The sequence below is a fragment of the Acipenser ruthenus genome, chromosome 9 (genome assembly GCF_902713425.1).
Source record: "Acipenser ruthenus chromosome 9, fAciRut3.2 maternal haplotype, whole genome shotgun sequence".
Classification (NCBI taxonomy): Eukaryota; Metazoa; Chordata; class Actinopteri; order Acipenseriformes; family Acipenseridae; genus Acipenser; species Acipenser ruthenus.
In genome coordinates, this window is record NC_081197.1 from 41,407,020 (window position 1) to 41,429,786 (window position 22,767).

Sequence of the window (22,767 nt, forward strand, 5' to 3'; positions counted from 1 at the left end):
TTAAATCTGTTTTGGGGAGATTTGAAGAACGAGACGTTGCTTTCTAAAGAGGCTGTCCGCTTTCAATGCCAAAACAAATGAACCAAGAAATCTCCCTGTGATTACCTCCTAGCAGACAGCCGCAAGATCTTAGCCGGTGTGCTTCCTTCCAAATGCTAGTAAGATGAGCGAACAATCAACTGTTGTGTAATTAGAATGGGAAAGGAGCAGCTGATCCTATTGTGATCAAACTGTCCTGTGTGCTTCTGATTGCCTGCATCCTTCTCAGCTCTCAGTTTCTCACAAGCAGACCAGATTTCACGATATACAATCTGTACCATAGTGGCTAAAAAAACAAAAGAAATAAAATAAGATCCAAAACATAAGGGAAACATCTAGACTAAAATATTTACGAAAAGAGAACTGCAGAAATAAAATGCCTCAGGTTACCTACAATGCAATGACTGCCTCTTACAACAGATGTGCTAAAGAACTGGGAGGTGAAGAAGAGGCTCCGCAGGGGGAACAGATCAAATTATATATATATATATAGATATATAGATATATAGATATATATATATATATATATATATATATATATATATATATATATAAATGAACTACTGCTGTATCCATCCATTGAGAGACAGATCAAGACAAGTACAATGTGTATCTATTTGTACAGTATACAGATAAGACAAAGGCCCAATTCAATTAACTTTTAAAGCTGGAGGGAAATGCTGAGAGAGCATTTCATTCAATTACCAAATCATTGATGAGTTAATCAAATCCAAATAACAGTATACATTCGATGGATTGCATGAACCTATCCATTTCCCTTTAATGCGTTCCTCCAGCTAGTTCATTGAATGGTGGCCAAACTAAACACCAGACAAACAACAAGAGAGTCTGGGGAGAGTTTGGGCCAATATCTTTATATTTCAAGATTTTGCTTTACAGACATCTTGGAGGCTTTACAATTATTTTGTAGGTTGGTAGAAAATCTGGATGCTAGAAACGTACCAATTGTCTACCTGAGTGCCAGCATAAGAAACACAGGAGAGACAACTGCAGCCTCCAATCCAGACACTCCACTTGTTTAGTTTTGCTTTAAGAGCGATGGAGAGAGTGCGCTAAAGTGGGATTGAAACAGAATACAATGGGCTGCAATATCACACTTGCTTATTGACTAATGCAGCTCCTTGTTAGTCTACAGCTTTGGCCAAAAGCTTTGCATCACTTAGAATTATACATATGAACATAATTTAGATATTTTATTTAGTATATGGAAAACTACAACACGGTACATAATTCAATATGTTGACATAACATTATTCAGCAGTAGTTTTGGCTCTAAATGCAAAAAAAAAAAAAAAAACACACATTTTAAAGATATACATATACTCTTACATTAGCTTGTTGTGTTGCTTCTGCATATTAATAATCAGTACACAATATGTATTATAATAACTTGAAACGCATTGAAAGTAATTCATTTGAAAGTAAATAGCTTTGACTGTGTATTATGAACTGTATGGGTGGAATATCATTGTGATTTTTTGTTTTGTTGTTTTTTCCCCACAAGGACAGGCTAACTCAGACAAAATAGTTTTACTTTTCAGGCGATACTCTAGGTGTCAAAAGAGACCATTATCAGCAGATAATGTTCTTAAATGACAAAACGTGACAAGAGAACAACATAGCAAGCATACATCCCTAATAACACAAATGAAAAGGTGGGGGTAGGTTACAGTGCACAGGTCATCGAAGCCAAGATTCATGCTCTACATAACTACACATAATACAGGCAATTCAGATCATAACTATTTCCACAGCAAACAAACTTGATGAAATGATTTGACACTGACAGCGAGGCCTTCCTATCATTCCGAGGTTAAGGATGATTGACTTGAGCTTCTAGAATCACACTGCTCTAACCCCCTGCTGGCCTTACCTCATGATGAGTGGGTAGCACGGCATTGAGAGCAAACAATTTGAAACGCACTGTTATCTAGTTTCATTGCCTAAACCTTGATGTCTATTTTAAGTTAAGGTGTGAATTACCTACTCCCTACTGCTGTACTGCTGTGATGGCAATTTAAAAACAATAACTAATCAACTTATTTTGCAGTCAAATATATATATTTTTGGTGTGTAGAGGGATCACTTCAAAACCTGCATATTGCATGCGTCCAGCTGTCTACAATATATATGTGGGTTTTGAATACTTTTCATCCAAAGCTGTACTTACAAAAATCCTAAAAAGGCAATAACGTTGGTTCACATCCACAAATTTAGTTAAGCAGTTAACAGAAACCACAAATGGAAGTAGTATATAACACAGACTTATACACTAACAACCTTCTTAAATAGGACAGGACAGTACACCTTTAAATAAGGCATGTCTGTATGTGTATATTGAATTTACAACAACATTTAAATATCCAGTAACACTGTATAATGCAATTCTATAACTGTGAATCAGACACATACAACCCAGTTTAAAATCTGACAGCTGCATATGCACTATAGCGTATGAGGCATATTCCCCAACTTAACTACAATCAAGTATTTCTCAATATATGACAACGGTTTTGTGTAACACTGCACCCAGTTTTTCTGCTACGCTGTCCCAAATTAGTTCCACTTAGTTGGGTACCAATGACCTATTCAATGTAAAATGCAGCAGGGCTACAATCACTAGAGTGCCAGAGCTTTCAATGGATCACGAACTGTAGAGGAGCCAAAATTACAAGGCAGAAAAAAACAAAACAGAGGTGATGTTCATGCAGAAGGATTGCGCAATTATGATTTAGATAACTGGCGTTAACCCTGTGACCTGTTAAAGAATCTCGACTCTTTAAAAATGTAAATAAATATAATATGGATATAAAAAAACTAAAAATACAATGAACATAACATAATATAATTTTGCTGTGCTGTTTTGGGAATGCTAATGCTGAAAGAAGAACTATCAAGGCGACTGGATCTACTCAAGATAAAAAAAAAAAAGAAAAAAAAAGAATATGGGTCTTATTAAACTGTTTACTACATATTCCTTTTTTTATTTTAAATTATTAGTAAAGGAGTGCTAGCAAAGGTTTTAAAACTCAGTGTACTTACTCTTATTAGAATAAGCAACATCCCTTGTCCATTCTTACTTGTATTGAAAATCATGTGGATATTTTCTTTTTTTTATTTATTTTGTTGTAAAAACCTGCATTAATGAGAACTTCTGGGGCTAAAACATATCTATATTGGAGTGTTATAATAATACCAAGTTTAAATATTATTACAGTAAAAACAGCAGTTCACTTTATAAACATCATCACAATGTAATGGTACATTATCTATTGGGCACAACTAAACATGGATTGAGTGGGCTTGATCCATTGATACATATTAAATCACCAACCCTTCACTAATTGTTGTGAATGCACAGTAAAATGCCAACACCTATATGAGTAAAACTGAGAAAAATAAGAAAAAGATTTGAAATAAAATGAAAACTCAACAGTAAAAATTGCAAATCAAAATGGGTGCAATTAAACAGACATTAGAAAATGATTCAGTACCAACAACCAATCAGTTTCCAGCTCTAGCAGGCTTCTCTCAGACGGTAGATGCCTGCTGCTATGTCACAGCATCAACTGAATCAAACTTAAAAATCAATGCACGCAAGTACCAGCTTTTTTATTCTGACTTGCCATAATGAAAGCTCAGTTCACATCTATTATATTGTGCTACGTCAACAAGTTGCCAAAATGCTTAGTGAGAAAGTGTTTAAGCATTGTCCAGGGGGGACAAAAATTGGAAGAATGAATAAGACAATATTCTAATGACTGATGAATCAAAGCGTCTCCTTTTGGAAACTAGAAGAGTTTTTGTGCAGAGACTTGACCATGAAAAGTTTAAGTAAATATAGTGGTAGGGAGGTTTTTTCTGCTGTAAACTTTACAGCTTTTTCACTGCTTAACTCTCTTCCCAGTTTTAGCCAAACTGAAGCTTGCAAAGTCACTGGAAGATGTTGTCACTTTACTGGTCCATCAATGCAGCTAACTTTGAAACAAGTGATTAGAATGGCGTGAGAAATAACTGGATCACACTGAAAATGTGTTGTTGCATTTTTCTACTCTGGTGCATTATGAGCATCAACAATTTACTCAAAGCCTTCACTAGTGTCATAGTATACCTTGACTTGCATAAAGAAGGAAAAACATTGAGTGAAATAGCTCGCATCACGCGATTTTCAAGGTGTGGTACCTGAAGCATAATCAACAACTACAGAGAAACATCATCTGTAATTGACAAACCCAGGACTGGAAGATGTCTAACAAGGATGAGAAATACTTGAAGATAATATCCTTAAGGAATAGAAAGAAGACAAGCATTGAATTGACAACAGAACTGGCAGAAGACACAGGTGTCGTTGTCCATCCATCAACTCTGACCATGTACTCTGACTTAAAACGTTGTGAATGTAGAAGCCTTTTGGTAACTTTCATGCGATTTGATTGGCTCTTGTAATGCTGATTTTACTGACTAAGTCTTTTCAATGTCTGTCACTGTCTTTCTTAATTCAAATTAAAGGAACACAAACCCCACACCATACTGAATAGCCATACAAATGAAACTATATATATGGAAAATAATTAACAATGAAAATGGATAAAGAACATATGACAGAAGCAAAAATGTATAGGACTAGAACTATGGATGGTGACTGACTGGCAGAATTGCAGTTTTTGCCGGAGAGAAGCTATGAGGCTTGAAGAGGTTTTACATTTTACAAGCTACTTCTTATTAGAACCTTTATACCTAACTTCACAGAGCTGCTTAAATTATGCATTCAAACGGCTTAAGCATAAAATTATTTAAAGTTAGAGAACAAAGACTCAAATATTTGGCGTGGTAAAATCATCTGACAATTTATTATAAGTAACAATTAATAATCTTTAACGCCTCATTTGGTTTTTAACTCATTTCTTGTGTGTGCTGTGCAAATGAAGTGTCATTAATTCCCTTGTGGCATCAAAAGGGCACATGAAAGAGGAGGAATATTTTCTTTTGAAAGACGCTTTGAGAAGAAGAAAAAAAACTGGATGAATGCATGTATGTTTTATGCAAGTGTTGGATTAATGAAATGCGGTAAAAAAAAAAAAAGGAAAAAAAAGCGTGACACGTCTTTAAATCTTAATTTCAAATTGCTGAGCGCTAACCTCTTCTGGGGGAACGTTATGTGATAATGCACTTCATAACACTGTAATGTGAAAAACGACAGAGGAGTTTTAAGAGTTACTTCGGTGAAGCAGACAATTGGCCTGTCAGGCAGTTGGAGCTTTCTTATGTTCGTTTGTTTGTGTTTTGTTTTCTTTTACCTGCATGGTCCTCTGGGTTCCGTTGATGGTGACAGGTAACAAAGCAGATGCAAGGTTCCATTCACTGGTCACATCCAACCTCTTCTCATCAAGCTCCACCTGCAGCGACAAGCAGACAAGACTGTTACCGAGAAGACAGACAGAAAACAGATCTCAAGTTCATCGCTCGTGTACCATGAGGCAGCCATTTTAAACAGATGGCGCCCAAACAACCTGTCATGTTTACTGCTGCTGCCATAAAAGACAAGAGTCCAACAACATGGTCTTCCAGCCGCCCCCGGGGAGCACGGAAGGACCCCAGAACAGCTGCCACTGGGTACTCAGGGTTTCAGGCAGTGCCGCACGCCTTGCAAAACAGCCATCCAAACTCCTCTACCTATCTGGACATGCTACATTTACTGCAATTAAACAAGCACGCCATTTGAATATCCGGTGACACTTTGCAACCTGCTCAACGGGGCTTGCATATAATCTCGTCCCCCAGGAGCAGGGAAGAAATTGTCCATGTCACTATTAATGAAGGAATTTGCATTGTTATCTTAATTAAGGCAAAATAATGAAGCACACTTCTGAATTAGTTAATTGACAAAAACTTGTACAAATGTGTTTGCATGGCCTATATGCATGGCCTTCTGATAATGTATATTCTACCAGAGTGCCAGGGTTACGTCAAGTAGATGCCGCTACCCTATAACAAGGCAGATGACTCCTCTGTTTATTTGTTTTGCTCTTCAGCATTCAAAACATTCTTTTTTTTTTCTTTTTTTCGCAGATCGTAAAATTACTTAAAGAGGACAATGTGGACAGGTTAACCCGGATCCACTTCACACTTAAAACTAATCACACCTTAACCATGTTTAAAATGGAATCCCACCTGGATTCCCTTTAAACATGTTGCTGGCAAATGCACCATTATCAGAGATAAGGGGCTTCCTGCAGTGATGTCTGTTACTACCTAATAGGTAAAGGCCAGAGAAAGGTTCACTGTTCATGACCTGGAGAGCAACACTGAGTGGATGGGCATGTTGAGAAAAGAAGTGCAACTAAAGAGGCTCCAAAGTACTCAATAACATGAGGACCTCGAGTGCAGCATAAATTATTGATACAGCCAGAAGGAGCAGTATGGGAAGACTCTGAAGGAAGTGGGCACCAAGGATATAAAACTGGTTGGCATATAATAGAGCAATTTTGGAATTTGCACTTGAGAGGCTACAAAGAACAGGCAAAGGAGTTTAACCCTCCGCTGCACGGCGCCTGGCACACTGGGCATGTAATGACCATAGGTGGTCCAAATAGTAGGGACGTATATACAACCGCTACGTCCTATTCCCCACTAAAAATGAAACTGGTTACATTTGGTTCTAATGGGACACTTATTTAACATTCAAGGATATCTTTCATGTGCACAAAGGAAAGCATATTTATGAACAAGAGAATATCATAACTGAACTATTAACTTTACTAGATTGTAATTTCTCTATTTACCTGTATCAAGATTTTAATTAATGGACAAACATGAAATTAGTTGCAGTTGCGAGAAATGTGTCGTTTTTGTCGTAAACATAACAGACTGACATCATCGAAGGTGTTGTAACTTTATTATATGTCAATGGCTAGAATACCTGTTATATCCAGAATTCTTTATATCGTGCCCATCGCCATAGAGAGAATGTTAGGGAACTACTTTTGTCTTACAATACATTATTATCATCCCCCTGCTTTGTGGACGTAATTTCTCCAATTACATCAACATTTTCCTTCAATTTGGTACTGGTCTCATCACTGAAACACAAATGCTGTCCCTTTGGATGCAGCATCTGGGTCAGCATAATGTTGGATTTACAGTGGCAACTCGTGGCTTAAAAAACTGGAGGGGTACAGCCCTCCCCCCCCCCAAAAAAAACAAATGAACCAAGCGAAACCGTGGTCAAACCTGATGCCTGATTTTAACCATTTTTATGTAAACATTAAGCTAGCTTTCCAACCAGATCTTTCATCACAAACAGTTCTACGCCAGATTGTCACAAACAAGAGAGCTGCAAACAACACTTTACAGGCAAGGGTCTCTTATCGACAGCTGCACCTGCACTAACCTGAGTGTTTGAAATGGAAGTATCGTCACACTCTCGTGCTGTTAATAACATTTTGAACTACATAAGTGTCAGGTTCGGTTTCAGTTGATGTCTCTGGCATTGGTGGTTTAGCTTATTTGTTGTATAAAAACTCCAAACGTAGCTGTCTTTTTGCTATTTTAACAGGGCTACATCAAATTCACTCTGTCTTTAGCACATATACACAAGTCTCGCACGAGAACAAATACGGTGAAGGGTCTCAGACACTCTTTGGTTATGTTATTAAGGTTTGAAAGTTTGAAATAAACTGCGCACTTACATATTCTCTACCCACTTACGAAAAACATAAATATATATTTGTATTTTTAAATAATAAACCCTGGCAGCAGTGGCATAGCCAGGATTTTTTTTTTTCAGGAGGGGATGGAAATGGTAACTTTTTTTAAGGGGAGTGTGGAAGGGCAATTCACTGACGCAGAGGAGACAGAACTATTTGTAACGCCGCTCAGGCACAGTGATTTATTTTTGCCACAAGGTGGCACTGTGGTACTGCTCCAGAGCACAACCTAATACCAGCAATGGTAAAAAGGTTGGCAGGTCGTAGCGCATACGCAGGTGCTCAAAATAATAATGAAAACAAAAGGCGAACGAAAAAGGGAAAATAAAACACAGTAATAAAACTACAAACCAAAAAGTGCTGCTTACGCAGTGCCCCCACTGCCGCTAACCGGTCAGTACAGGCCTCCGACCTACACTCAGCTATTTCTATGCACTGGGGTGGCCAGAGTTCCCCGTATACCTACACACGTCCCCTCGGGTACGTAATTATATCTTTAACTTTTTAAATTATTTTAAGGCAGGCTGTCTCCCTCAGCCGGGCTTGCCTGGTCCTTGTTTACACTGGCGTCTTCTGCCAGGATCACTGTATATTCGCAAACACGGCCACCCGAATGCACAACCAAGCGCAGTTCTTGTGGGCCGAGCAATCCCCCAAGGCCCGCCTCTTGGCCACTCAGAGAGAGGGAAAGCCAACACACCCTCTTCCCCACCTCTCCGTGTCATCGCCATGACTGACAGGCGGATCTTGCAAGACTGCTACCCTCTTCCTGAAGAACCACGGATATACCAGAATGTTAGCACAGATCTCCTGTTTTATTTTTGAAAAAATAAAATATCTTTTTTTTTTTTTTTAAACAGAAGATCCAATAACCAAATACACTGTTATGCAAAATAGTTGAACAAACAAACAAAAAAAAGGATTCAGTTTAGAACACTTCCGATTAAAAACAAAAAAGGAAATACAAAGCAAAGGACTTGAACTTTTAACATGCGCATCAGATTTAAATTTCATATTATGATAATAAATACAAATAATTATATATAATTAAATTTGTACTTATGGTTGTTCATTTTTGTTAACATTTAGTGTTCACAGCAAAGCAAACCATTTTATTTAATTTCACACATCCTGACTAATTTAATTACTGTTTGACTGGCGCAGGACTGCCTGTGGTACCTAATCTTCTGGAGTTTTGGGGGGGGAGGGACTTGTGCACATAGTTGCATTAACTACATTGTATAACTACAGCGCCTTTTTTTAAAAAAAAAAAATGTACTAATAGCTGATCCAACAAAAAACATGAGTTGATTGACAGCAAATCCACACTGCACTGACATTCGCTAGCCTATCAAGCTTTGTTGAGCCGACAGACGCGCTGTAGCCTAAACAAATAATCACAATGAAAACTAATAGGTAACCAGGAATTGAAACAGTTTTGCCGTTTCTTTCACAGCAGCGTCCAGAACTGTTTTCGTTTCTTTAGTTATTCAGTGAATAATAGGTTGTACATTTACCGCTCCATCTCCAAGACCTGGATGGACTTGGTTACCGTCCCCTTGATGAAGCTGGCTGCACAATCCGTGAAAAATTATAATCTTATTAGTAGGCTGGCCGCTGGAGAGGTCATCTGGCAGTAAGATATGTCATGAGGCGAGTGCATTCTACGTAAATACATGTCCTCTACCCCATCTGTGTGTGCAGTAGCTAGGCTACATGGCCTATACAGTAATCATAGCCTATACGTTACTTGCATCTGTGTGTGGGGTTGAGCGGGTGCAGCTTACTTATGTATTCTCATTGGTTGATAGCAACGCGTTAAATAAAAAGTTTGCTATGTGAGCGAAAAGAAAAATCAGCGCCGCCCGTGCCGCATCCTGTGTGACCACACAGGTAGACTATAATGGGAAGTGAAAAAATATCAGTATTGCAATTTCTTTATTTCTTAAACATGTTTCAGTGTGAACGATCCTAACGCAGTGGCTAAGCCACTGCCTGGCAGAAATCTGGGGGGCATGTGACCAGGCGTGCCCCCCCAATGCGTCGCCACTGGGTATTTATGTTTTCTGTCATAAAAGTAAAGTACCGGTAACAGTATTTGTCATTAAAATCGATTGTATTCAAATTTTCACATTTAACAAACCAAAGTTTGGCACTGAAAATGTTCATTAGGAATTTACATTTCATTTATTTATTTATTTAATTTTTTTTACTGTGTGATAATGGTTTTAGTCCATAACATGAAGCAACTTTTCCATAGCAACCTGAGCTTCATCACATCCTGCAATTTCTAAAGGAGTAATGCCATGCAGAACATATCAAATTGAAAAGGTTAATGGGAAAGGCTAATGGGAGCGTTTCTGGTGTCAGAGGCAGCTTTCCGTGCCTTACCTTTCCTAATACTCGTTAGGCACTGGCCGCGGGAATGCATTACATTTTCCACCAATAACAGTTTATGAATGCTTAAAGTACATTTTTTTATATCATAATGAGCAATAGGAATTTTTCAGAAATAACAGATGAGGATAATTGTTCTGTGTTTTCACAATATCCACTGGAAGTGGAAAATCCATTGTTTAAAAAAAAAAAAAAAAGACCTGCTCTCCACCCATACAGGAATACAGAAAAAAAATGACCAGCACACCTTTAAGCACTCTATCTGTAAAATTATTAAACAAATAAGAGTTCTTATTTCTACTTGTATTTATACTTGTACTTCTGAAGTACTGAAGTGCCTTGTGTAGAACGATGCTCCAGTTTGAAGAACAAGACCTCAAATAGATTGGATTGTATAGCTATTTCTAAATTTAAGGAAAATAACTATACTCCTCGTCTTTTCACATTTCATCTGATTTACACTCAAAAAAGTTAACTTGTGAATTGCTGAATTGCACAATAATGGGGGAGAATTGTATAGAAGCTAAATCAGAAGAAAAAAGTACACATGAATACAATTAAAATTTCAAATTCTGAGTACCAACTTGTAATCATTTGTAGAGCAAAAATAATTTCCTCTCGCTACAGATGCAAGCACATACTATTCGTATTCAACATTTTTCAAGCAAATCAATGTTGTAGGGTTCATAGTCTGTCATTTCTGCCCAACATAAATGTAAGGTTTACATAAAGAAATTACAATCCCTGTGTGTAATGAACAGCAGGCTGTTGGCTGTAGTTAACAGCAAGTTTCTTGCAGCAGGTACAGGCTCTATAACAGTGAATTCTGTGTGGATGACAGTATAAGTAGTAGAGATATTCTCTTGGTACAGCACTTCTCCAAGGCAGTAGTAACCCCGTAAATATTATTTACAATCCTGCAATTAAGATTAAATTAAATCTGATTATTAAATTATTTTCTTTGGGTCATCATCTCTCAATGACAGATTCAGCTATTTACAGTAGCAATGCGTACTAATTGTCTATGCATTACTTGTATGAATAGGTTACAAAGACGAAATATATCCCCCAAAAACAGCCACCCCTATTATTTCCTGATATACTACAAGTTAAATCATTATGATTCATTTTATGCTGTCCATGTATTTAAAACTATACACATAGCTCATTGTATTACCAATTGCAACCTTATGTGGTTACCACTGTGACAGGGCAGAAGCCCTGCACAGGTAAATGGTGTGGGTTTTGTAGCTGTGTGAATACAAATCATATCTTTTTAATTTGTTTGGCAGGGATGGGGTTAAAATCATCTCTGCCAAATTGCTTAATTGAGGATCAATTAAGCTCAGCCACATGCTATAAAAGGAGAGCCAGCGCCTTTGTTTGGAGACAGCGTTTGAGGAGAGAAGACTGAATGTTTGGAGAGGTGATTGTTAAACTGAAAACCATTGAACAGGTCTGAGTGTTTCTCTATTTTCGGTTCACTGTTACCTTGTTTTATTTTTCCTTTTGTTGAACTGAATGTTAACCTTTTTGTTTGGAGGTAAAGGGATTAGCCATCCTCAATAGGTAGGGAAATTATTGTATCGTTAGGGCCTTTCACAGCAAAGGACTTTATTTGATTATTTTTCTGTGAAAAGTATTATTTAGTGGAGGTGCACTGAGTGAGCCCCAAATAAATGTGCATGAGAGCGCTTTATTCTACTTCTGGTGTCATTTGTCTGCCTCTGCCTGCGCATACATTGGTCCCTACTTAAAGGAAACAGCTGTCCTACTTTCCATCCACTAGGGGCACACTTTCACACGACTTTTTATTTTTTTTATTTATTTATTTTTTTTTTTTTTAAAGAATCCTAACACTTAAATTTTGTTTTATTGTTTTTGGTTTTTTCACTAGATTCAAATTATAGCAGTAAACAGTAAAATCAAATATTAACTTTTTTCTTTTTATATACAATAGAACCATTCCAAAGTTGACTCCGATTTATTTGTTTAAAATGGTTTCTCTAATATGACATGAGAAAATATGTACATTGGTATAACTGTAATACATACATCATCCTAAGAAATGATACTTACACAAAGATGACAGTACAATAAAAGTGTCCATTACCACAGTATTGTGTAGCAATAATTAATATGGCTATTAGCACAGCACCAATCAGAACGGTTCATCTCATACTCAAGACGCCACCCCTTCAACTTACTCACACATGCCTTTTTCTGCCACGGTACTTTGGTAATAAACTATGAACTGCAATAAAATGGTAAGAAATCAAACGGAATACCAATTTTCAATTATATGCAAAATAAATCATATGACCTATAAAACATAACCTACTCTAAATAAAGACATTGACACTTCTCGGTCCTGCAGGATCCTGTGTCAATCTTTATGGGAATATGTCATCTTGTGAGAAATCATGCAAAGTGGAGACAAGTTTAAAATACATGTGTAAGGAAGCTGCAAAAACTTATCTGTGTATGGTTTTTCAGTTATACTTCAGAAAACATAAGCCTTACAAATGCAGACACATTGATCTTTCTTACAGTGGAATGTGTTTTATGGGCATGGTCAAGCCAATGGGACAATTAGGGGTTTAGTGTTCACATTTAGTTTTTCTTTGGTCTTTTAAATATTTAAAAGTGCTAGTTTCACAGACCCCATTAGCACTAATCTTAAAACTAAATTACCTAAAAACATTAGTTAACATTGGGCAAAGATTAGAGCAAATTAAGTTCTGTGAAACCAGTCATAAAATAAAAAGTTCTTTTTTTTTAAATGAAATAATATTTATATTAAATGCACTCTTGAATTGGAAACAGATTGTGGTATTTTAAGTCATCCAAAAAGCATTCCAAGAATCACCATTTTAAACATGTTCCATATGCCTAATGTTCTGTATGCAATATCTTAAACAACTTATTTCTGCAATCTTTTAACAGTATGCCTATTTCCAGTACATTTAAAACATAACGCATTTGAGTTTTTGAGAAAAAAAAAACAAAAAAAAACAGAAAGTAGTATGTCAAATCAGATTGAAGGGTTTGAAAACATATCAAATGGAAATGCAAAAAAGTTCTGTATCATTGGAATGTTTGGAGGTTATAAACAGTGAAAAGGTTAATCAAAGAGTTTTGAAGACACCATATGAAAACAAGTGGTCTGTATCACTAATATGGTCAGACCTTATAAATCAATCATTCAATGTTAGTCAATTCTCATTAAAACTAACTCGATTAGATGAATTTCCTGATACTACGAATTTGCTACATGGCCCCGGACAAATTTTGCAGTAGCTTATTGTAAATTACTTCTTGTAATACGAATTCACTCAAAACTAATTTCCTGTTAGCGCAAATAATTTTGGAGACCTTCTAGGGAACAACCTTTTGAAGAAAACGAAATCACCCTAGATCGAACAGTTGAGTGTAAAGGATATTGGGAAATGTATTAACTTCAGATTAGCGCCTGTTCTGTTTTAGTGCTGTTTTGGGACTACAAATCCTATGATGCCTTTCGAATTGCCATAGTGCTCACCTATCAACGCCATTTCCATAAGGCAGCGCAAAAACATGCACTATCCTTGCATACAAAAGTGGTGTTAAAAGCAGTGGATAATGCACCACCATAAAAGAAAAAGAAAAATGAAAATACAAATAAATGATAATATGATTTTTTTCCTGGTCCCTTGAAATTTGTATTAATAAAAACTGACTGTATGGTTTTGAAATGCTACACCAACAATATGACCTTGCCACTTTTACAACAGCACAGCAGGGGACATATCATTCAATTTAGCTTGGCAGAGAGAAGGTTAAATTACCTTTAATAGGCTCACACAAGTTTAAAATCAAGGTTTTGTTTGTGGTAAGTCTTGCCATGGTGTATGACTTTTGACAGTAAACTGTCTTCAGCAACCTCACCTTGTTAGCTGAGTTTGGCTGTTCCTCACCTAGTTTTATTCCTCCTACACATCTGTTTCTGTTTCAGTTAATGATCGTGTTTCAACCTACATATTGAATTGATGATCATTAGCACCTGTTTGGTATAATTGTTTAATCATACACCTGACTATATGCCTACAAAATCCCTGACTTTGTGCAAGTGTACCTAGAAGAATTGATGATGTTTTGAAGGCAAAGGGTGGTCACACCAAATATTGATTTGATGTAGATTTTTCTTCTGTTCACTCACTTTGCATTTTCTTAATTGATAAATATTAACTATTAACATGTCTATTTTTGAAAGCATTCTTACTTTCACACCTTCCTAAAACTTTTGCACAGTACTGTATATCATTATTTTCTGATGAAACTCAGCAGCCACAAAGAGAGATGCTTTTGTTGTAATACCAGTTGTATAAATACAGGATCTCATTTTGTCAAAGAGAAGCTGGACTTCAAAACAACAGTAAAACTGTGAACCTTACAAAACCTTTCAAGAAACCTGTTTGAAGTCCTGGAGTTTCTAGTTATGGGTGACTGAAATGAGAATTCTATCGCAACAAACGATCATCAAGCCCATATGATGCCCTAATTAAATCCATGTGAGCTGCCTGGTCAAAAAGGCTTTTCACACAGCACCCTACATGATCTGAGCTGTGTCAAACACAGCAGCAAGGAGTATCAAAACAGTCACCCTCAAATGATGCAATTCCTGTTGCGACCAACTGCACTTTTATACTTACAGAATACAGACGCTGCATCGAAATATTAACAATTATACACCATTAATACAATTATTTTTTGAAGATAATTTTATTTAGCTCAGGGTTTCTAAAACTAATAATAATTAATAATTTAAAATGATACAAAGTGGTAAGTAATACATATTTTGATTTACCAGATTTATCTTCTGTATTAAATAAGGATGAAAGTTAATTGCGAGAGCCAGTAAATGATGTTTCTTTTCTATCCCCATTCATTCCTACATAGAAGAACAATTTATTTAATAGGAATGACCTAAAGTAGACTTGTTCAATTGGTTTGGAATCTTGTCCCAGGAATAGATGGGGTGGTAAGTTGAGCTGGTATCTTATTACAAATGAATGTCCTTAGGTAAAGGTCATAGTTGTTTCATGCAGAAGAAATAAATCATAAAGGGACTAATAAAGGTAGAGTTAGTGAGACAGGGGTCACAATGTCTGAGCAATTGAAAAAAGCTAGATAAGCCAGATCAAAGAAACTGCACTGCAGCTTCTCAGGAGGGATTAAACCCCTTTCTGTTTGCATTGTCCTGCTGTTTCACTCACAGCCCTTTATGAGCTTCCTAACAGAGATGGACCGAAGCTTGTTATGACAACAGCAACAACAAACAGAATGCCAGAATTTAGCTTAATCTGGCAGCCACACACTTCATCATGAACATCTACAATAAGTTTAACACTAGATATGATCACCTCCACCTTGTTAACATCACATATAACATACACCTACCAGAAATATTTCTGTATTAATATTGTAAATTGATGCCGATTGACCTTAGCAGAAACATCTGTCTGTTATTTAGGTTCTTAAAGTTTTACAATATTGTAAATCGTTACTGTTGAATTTGTTTAAGATTTTTTTTACTTCTTCCTTCAGTGCAGACCTACACATCTGTGTCCCTAGGAACCGTTTGAACAGGACTTGTCCCTTACAGCCCAAGTCATTTTCAATGTCAGGTCTTTTAAAATTGCATCATCCGAAGAATGTCTCTGTATAACACACAAATGTTTGGCTTGTTATTTAGTATTTGATGCAGTTTGATCTCTTTTAATTCTCTGAGGAATGGGATTTGCAAAAATCATTCACAATGGATAAATAAAATATCTGGATCAAAGAAAAAAAAAGCACACAAAAAGAAAAAAGAAATGTGAAAATCACATTCACAGGCCCACACAGGATCCAGAATGGATTCTGGCGAAAGAAATATCTACATTCTTACTTACTAAATCAGATAACCAGCATGCCTGAGCAAGAGAGCTGGGAGAAGTTAAAGCATTCCCTTATGAAAATGGTCTAAGGAATTATATATAATTCTATAGATATTTGCTAGACAAAGAGAAGGAGATGTGATACCTTTTATTGGACTAACTGAATAATAATTAATCACAAGCTTTCGAGACCTCAAGGTCTCCTCTTCAGGTGAAAGTAGGAAAGAGAGATTGATGTTTTTTGTGAAATCTTTATAAAATTCTTCCTTCAGTGTAGACCTACACCTCTTCTATTGAGATTGGCAAAACCTCTACAGAACTACAGATAATTCTGGAATCGCATAGAGTTCTATGGAGGTTGAGGAAATCTCTGTAGAATTCTATGGAGCATAACAGAATTTCTATGTTCTATAGTTTGCAATTGGGGAATGTATCCATGGCAACAGGGCAGATGCTTTTTTATGTATCATCTAAAAGGTGTTGGTGAAATCAAGGTGGGCAAACTATCTGTGGAAAAGTGAATACAGGAAGGAAATACTATATATTTCAGAGAACCAACAAGGATTAAACTAGAATTATTATTATTATTTTTTTTTTTTTTTGGTGAATAAAAATAAAGCATCCATGGGGTAGCATAAAATAAGGGCCATGTCCTATCAGATCAAATGGTTTGTAAAATGCAAATGTCATTTATTTTTATTTTTATTTATTTATTTTTTTTTATCATTGATACATCCACATGTTAAAACAATGTGGCATTAAAATGGCCAATGTTCAATGGCCACCAGCTGTAATGAAACTATTATATTGAGAGAATCACTATTATATTGGAGAGAGTTCAGCTGTGTATCAACTATAAATACCATGTCAAAACCATGTGGTCAATGATACGGCCAGATTTGAAAGCAATGCAGCAGTGAAGGATTTATTTATTTATTTTTTTATTATTTTACTGGACATAATTGGTAATGCAACTTATGTAAGAAAATCGTAAAGAATACATCGATGTACCAAACATTAACTCAAAGAGTACTCTCTCTATATGCAGCTGTAACTTCAAAAGTCACATAATCTCAATATGTCAGGAATATTAGGTCAGAGGTGAATTTCATTGTTTGCATCACATTTAGCTTGAAGGGTTTACATAACAATGCAAATACGAAGTCACTACCTCAAATAATTTCTGAACAAGGCTTTGACACTGTGGCAGTGGCAGCTTTGTAATAACTGGCAGAATTTCTCTTGTGCGACACCCACAATCAAACTTGGCCTAGAGAACACAGAATACACCTGAACCGAGTATGAAGGCAATAACTCGAAGCATTGGGTTTTTATCATCTTGAAACCGAAGTCACATGACCCAGATATGGTTGCCATCTTAGCTCTGCAACTTGCCAGCTTAAATTGCTTATGAGATATTAGCAGCAGTAGGCGTGGCGACACCTGGTTGACAAACTCATCCAGGCTCTCCTTAATAATTAGGAATGGTTAATAATTAAGTAGTTTCAGTGACTTGTATTCAACATTTCCACAGATTACAAAAGAGAAGCAAATCAAGTACAGTACTGTGCAAAAGTTTTAGGCAGGTGTGAAAAAATGCTGTAAAGTAAGAATGCTTTCAAAAATAGACATGTTAATAGTTTATATTTATCAATTAACTAAATGCAAAGTGAGTGAACAGAAGAAAAATCTAAATCAAATCCATATTTGGTGTGACCACCCTTTGCCTTCAAAACAGCATCAATTCTTCTAGGTACACTTGCACAAAGTCAGGGATTTTGTAGGCATATAGTCAGGTGTATGATTAAACAATTATACCAAACAGGTGCTAATGATCATCAATTCAATATGTAGGTTGAAACACAATCATTAACTGAAACAGATGTGTAGGAGGAATAAAACTAGGTGAGGAACAGCCAAACTCAGCTAACAAGGTGAGGTTGCTGAAGACAGTTTACTGTCAAAAGTCATACACCATGGCAAGACTGAGCACAGCAACAAGACACAAGGGAGTTATACTGCATCAGCAAGGTCTCTCCCAGGCAGAAATTTCAAGGCAGACAGGGGTTTCCAGATGTGCTGTCCAAGCTCTTTTGAAGAAGCACAAAGAAACGGGCAACGTTGAGGACCGTAGACGCAGTGGTCGGCCAAGGAAACTTACTGCAGCAGATGAAAGACACATCATGCTTACTTCCCTTCGCAATCGGAAGATGTCCAGCAGTGCCATCAGCTCAGAATTGGCAGAAAACAGTGGGACCCTGGTACACCCATCTACTGTCCGGAGAAGTCTGGTCAGAAGTGGCCTTCATGGAAGACTTGCGGCCAAAAAGCCACACCCCCAACGTGGAAACAAGGCCAAGCAACTCAACTATGCAAGAAAACACAGGAACTGGGGTGCAGAAAAATGGCAGCAGGTGCTCTGGACTGATGAGTCAAAATTTGAAATATTTGGCTGTAGCAGAAGGCAGTTTGTTCGCCGAAGGGCTGGACAGCGGTACACGAATGAGTGTCTGCAGGCAACAGTGAAGCATGGTGGAGGTTCCTTGCAAGTTTGGGGCTGCATTTCTGCAAATGGAGTTGGGGATTTGGTCAGAATTAATGGTCTCCTCAATGCTGAGAAGTACAGGCAGATACTTATCCATCATGCAGTACAATCAGGGGGGCATCTGATTGGCCCCAAATTTATTCTGCAGCATGACAACGACCCCAAACATACAGCGAAAGTCATTAAGAACTATCTTCAGCGTAAAGAAGAACAAGGAGTCCTGGAAGTGATGGTATGGCCCCCACAGAGCCCTGATCTCAACATCATCGAGTCTGTCTGGGATTACATGAAGAGAGAGAAGCAACTGAGGCTGCCTAAATCCACAGAAGAACTGTGGTTAGTTCTCCAAGATGTTTGGGCCAACCTACCTGCCATGTTCCTTCAAAAACTGTGTGCAAGTGTACCTAGAAGAATTGATGCTGTTTTGAAGGCAAAGGGTGGTCACATCAAATATTGATTTGATGTAGATTTTTCTTCTGTTCACTCACTTTGCATTTTCTTAATTGATAAATATAAACTATTAACATGTCTATTTTTGAAAGCATTCTTACTTTACAGCATTTTTTCACACCTGCCTAAAACTTTTGCACAGTACTGTACATATACAGTAAAAGGTCTATCGAACACATACAAAACAAAATTGGATTCATTCACACACACACACACACACACATTATATATAAACAATTGCTATATCTAAATTAAAAGTAAAACAAACACTAACAATTCTAAACAATTGCTATATCTAAATTATACTTGTTTAGAATTGTTAGTGTTTGTTTTACTTTGGCCAGAGTGCCCTTTGCTTTGTTTTGTTTAAACTGTTTATTTTGTTAATTATTAAATACGAGCGCTGCAGCGCCGTTTTGCCTGTACAATCATTGTTATTGTTTCATTTCCTGGTCTGACGGCACCACCCACACACACACACCACAAATTTCCAGCTGTCGCGTCGTGTCTGTGATCGCTTCTGGTGTGCACAGTGATCTCGCAGCAATTTGTCGTGTCGCTCCTGTAAAAATTGTGTCGCGTCTGGTGTGTGAAGGCCTTTAGTTTTTTTTGTTCTGAAACAGGTACAAGGCGACATCCCCAAGCCTTTAATTATCTGTATAAATGTCATACTGTAAAGGGACTTACAATATAATCATTTTGTCAATAGTGTACATTTTATTAAAAATGATGTAAATGTATGCCCTCGTTGTCCATGTGTGTTATGTAAGAATTGCAGAACTGGTATTTCAAAAATGGACAAGCAAAAGAAAACAAGAATGGTTGTCTGTGGCAAGTTTAGAGTCATCTATCTTGGTGTGCTGGGTATTTATCTTGGCAGAAGGGACTTACAGTGTAGGTTGATCCTGATTGCAACACAGTCACTGCATGAATACCCTTATCCAGCTTCAATGACAGCTCCCACCTCTTCTGCACTTGTTGGGCTGTGGAGACCCTGAAAATAATAATAATAATAATAATTATATATATATATATATATATATATATATATATATATATATATATATATATATAAAATACACACACACACATCAATGGTTATAAAAACACTATCAAAGACATACCTGGTTAAAAGTCATTCACTGCAATTAAATACAAGTAACTCAATAATATACTGTCATTATTTTGCTCTTTGCTAATAATGTGAAACACAGGAAGCAGTGAATTAGTGATGGGTCCTTACACATTAATATTAATAAAACATGCTCAATATATTGTCAACATGGCCTAACCATCAATTAGCACAATTTGTGAATTATGGAATCATGAAAAAGTTTTATATTCCTGTAAAGTGGAATAAAAGACTCCCCTTTATATTCAAGTTTCGTCAAGAAGAAGTAATTTAATAATGGTAGGAACCTAATGATTCAGAGTTAGGAGTTGTATTAAGGAGGGTAAGCAGTTAAAAACTTCCACGGCTGGTTTAACACATAGAATAGGACTAATGTTAACTTAGATAGGTAGACACACATTTTCTTCTCACATTAAAACAGCAAACAGAAATGCAAATACTAAAAAACAATGTTGATAACAAAACAAACTGACACATCGCAAATGGGACATGCAAGGAAATGCGGGCTGCTGTATAAGGGAGGATAGCTTTAAATGGTTCATGGAATTCAATTGAAAGCCCACTGGAAGAAACACATTCTACAATCCAAGAACAGCTCACACCCAACACTGCCTTTACCGCAGTCGCAGCTGAGCTTTTATTGTACTGTAGGCCGAGCTCTACTGTCCCCAAATGGCTGAGGGCCTAAGTCTGCAATCCCAAAACGGCCAATAAGCTTTTCCTATAATCCCATATTGGCCAAAAGCCTAAATCTGCAATCGAAAAATGGCAGAGTGCCAAAGTCTCCAATCAATCCCAGTAGATGAGGGCCAGACGCTGGCAAAGTGGCCCTGTTGTATATCTATGGTGCTGCAGACACAATGCTGGCACATCGTCAAAAACGACTCAAATGAGAGGAATCCTTTAGTCTCAAGTGGACAGAGCTCGAGAATCTCAACAGCATGAAAATCAAAAGTTTTGAAACAGTAAATTAAGCAATATATTGGGATTTTAAACCCTTTGCTGTGCTGTGGGCCGTTTATATACTAGTACATGGTGGCAAACCCTCTTCCTCCAGTTAAAACATTTCAACTGTAATAATTCCCATCTTTATAGTTTTGGCCAAACAAAGCTGGCAGAATTGAATTGTTTTTGAATAAATAAATCACTAAATCTGTTTGTATGTGTTACTTTATGATGCATCTGACCACCACTGTAAATGCACAGCAACTCCAGAGCAAATGTATCAATAACACTTTATAATTCTCCCACACTTAAAAATCCATAATGAATTCCATACAATTAACAGAATTTTAAGTAGCCTAAGTACATTTGCAGAGATCGTCCATCTTGGCGAGGTACCAAGCTATTCTAAAGACAGATTGTGGAGCTGTGGATGGAATAGACTATCCACAGCTTACTTAGTGTGCAATCTGCAAGAGGGGCAATTTAAGACTGGCAGGCGCTGGGCTGCCCTGTAATTCATGTAGCAGCTCTATATCCCAAAGGCTGTAAGTGTAGGGTCTCTGTAAAAATACTATCTTTGGCTACTGGCCAACAATTTGTAAAGCAGCCTCTATATGCAGTGGGTCAAACCAAATGAAGGCACAGCTTTATAAATACAGCAAACTTGAGAAGGGGAGTCTCGTCTCTGACAAGCCCTAGCACTGAGATTGGTAATAACATGTGCACTCAGACACTGGCAGAAGACATAGCTGCATGCTTTTGGCCCCCCCGAGATGAAATAGGCAGCTCCTACTAGTCCTCATCTAATCCCTAACAGCACCTGCAAAAGACTGCAAAGATTATCTGGAATCAGTCATTATAATTCCAGTGTTATTCTTTTCTTTTGTACACCCAATTTAAGGTTAGATTTTTGTGTCTGAATTCCCTATTTACTGAACACTAATACAGACACTAGCAACACAGAACAGACACTTTAAATAAATACATAATTTAAAACAGACAGCAAAAGCTAGCCATTTGTGCTTAAACAAAGCCTATCATGTGACAAAACATCCAATGTTGTTGTGATCTCCATAGAAAATTCAATTTTGTGCACTAAGCGAAAGTCAAACAGACCTGTGGCAGTAGTGTCTGTAGTCGGTGACAGTAGTTTTTAAATTCCAAACTGGCTAAATGTCTTTTTCTTTTTCAACATCACAGGTCTTGGAGCAAAGCATGCGAGTGGGACTCAAAATAAGCATCCACTGAATATGACAAAAGGGTTATAGGGGGCAGTGTAGTTTCTGAACTGGCCATGTCAAATACCATGTAAGGAGAGGCATGTTTTGTTAAATGGCTGCTTCTATTATTTAAACCAGTTGATCCTAGCGAGGGATTTCTGTCTGCTGCTTGAGTTACACAGAACCACCTCTGGAACGTGGAATTGGAAATGAGGGAAGAGTCACAAACACAGAGAAAAAAAAATGTAATTAGGATAAAAGCCCTCGATGCCGTATGTGTGGATCACATCAAATAAAACTCTCTCTTTTCTCTGTTTGTACTTTACTGTTCAGTTAAACTATGCAGGGTGTTTCTTTGAATTTACTGTGAGTAAAATTATGCAACTCATTCAAA

The 22,767-nt window shown here is 37.0% G+C and overlaps 1 protein-coding gene across 1 annotated transcript in view; it reads right to left on the minus strand.

The window, feature by feature from the left end:
- LOC117406085 (propionyl-CoA carboxylase alpha chain, mitochondrial-like) overlaps positions 1 to 22,767 on the minus strand; it is a 165,846-nt gene that overhangs the window by 50,675 nt on the left and 92,404 nt on the right. Inside the window, exons 19-20 of the mRNA XM_034009842.3 lie at positions 19,968 to 20,070; positions 5,358 to 5,456 (exon numbers count right to left, since the gene is read on the minus strand). Of these exons, the coding sequence (XP_033865733.1) occupies positions 5,358 to 5,456; positions 19,968 to 20,070 (202 nt within the window). The remainder of the gene's footprint in view (positions 1 to 5,357; positions 5,457 to 19,967; positions 20,071 to 22,767) is intronic.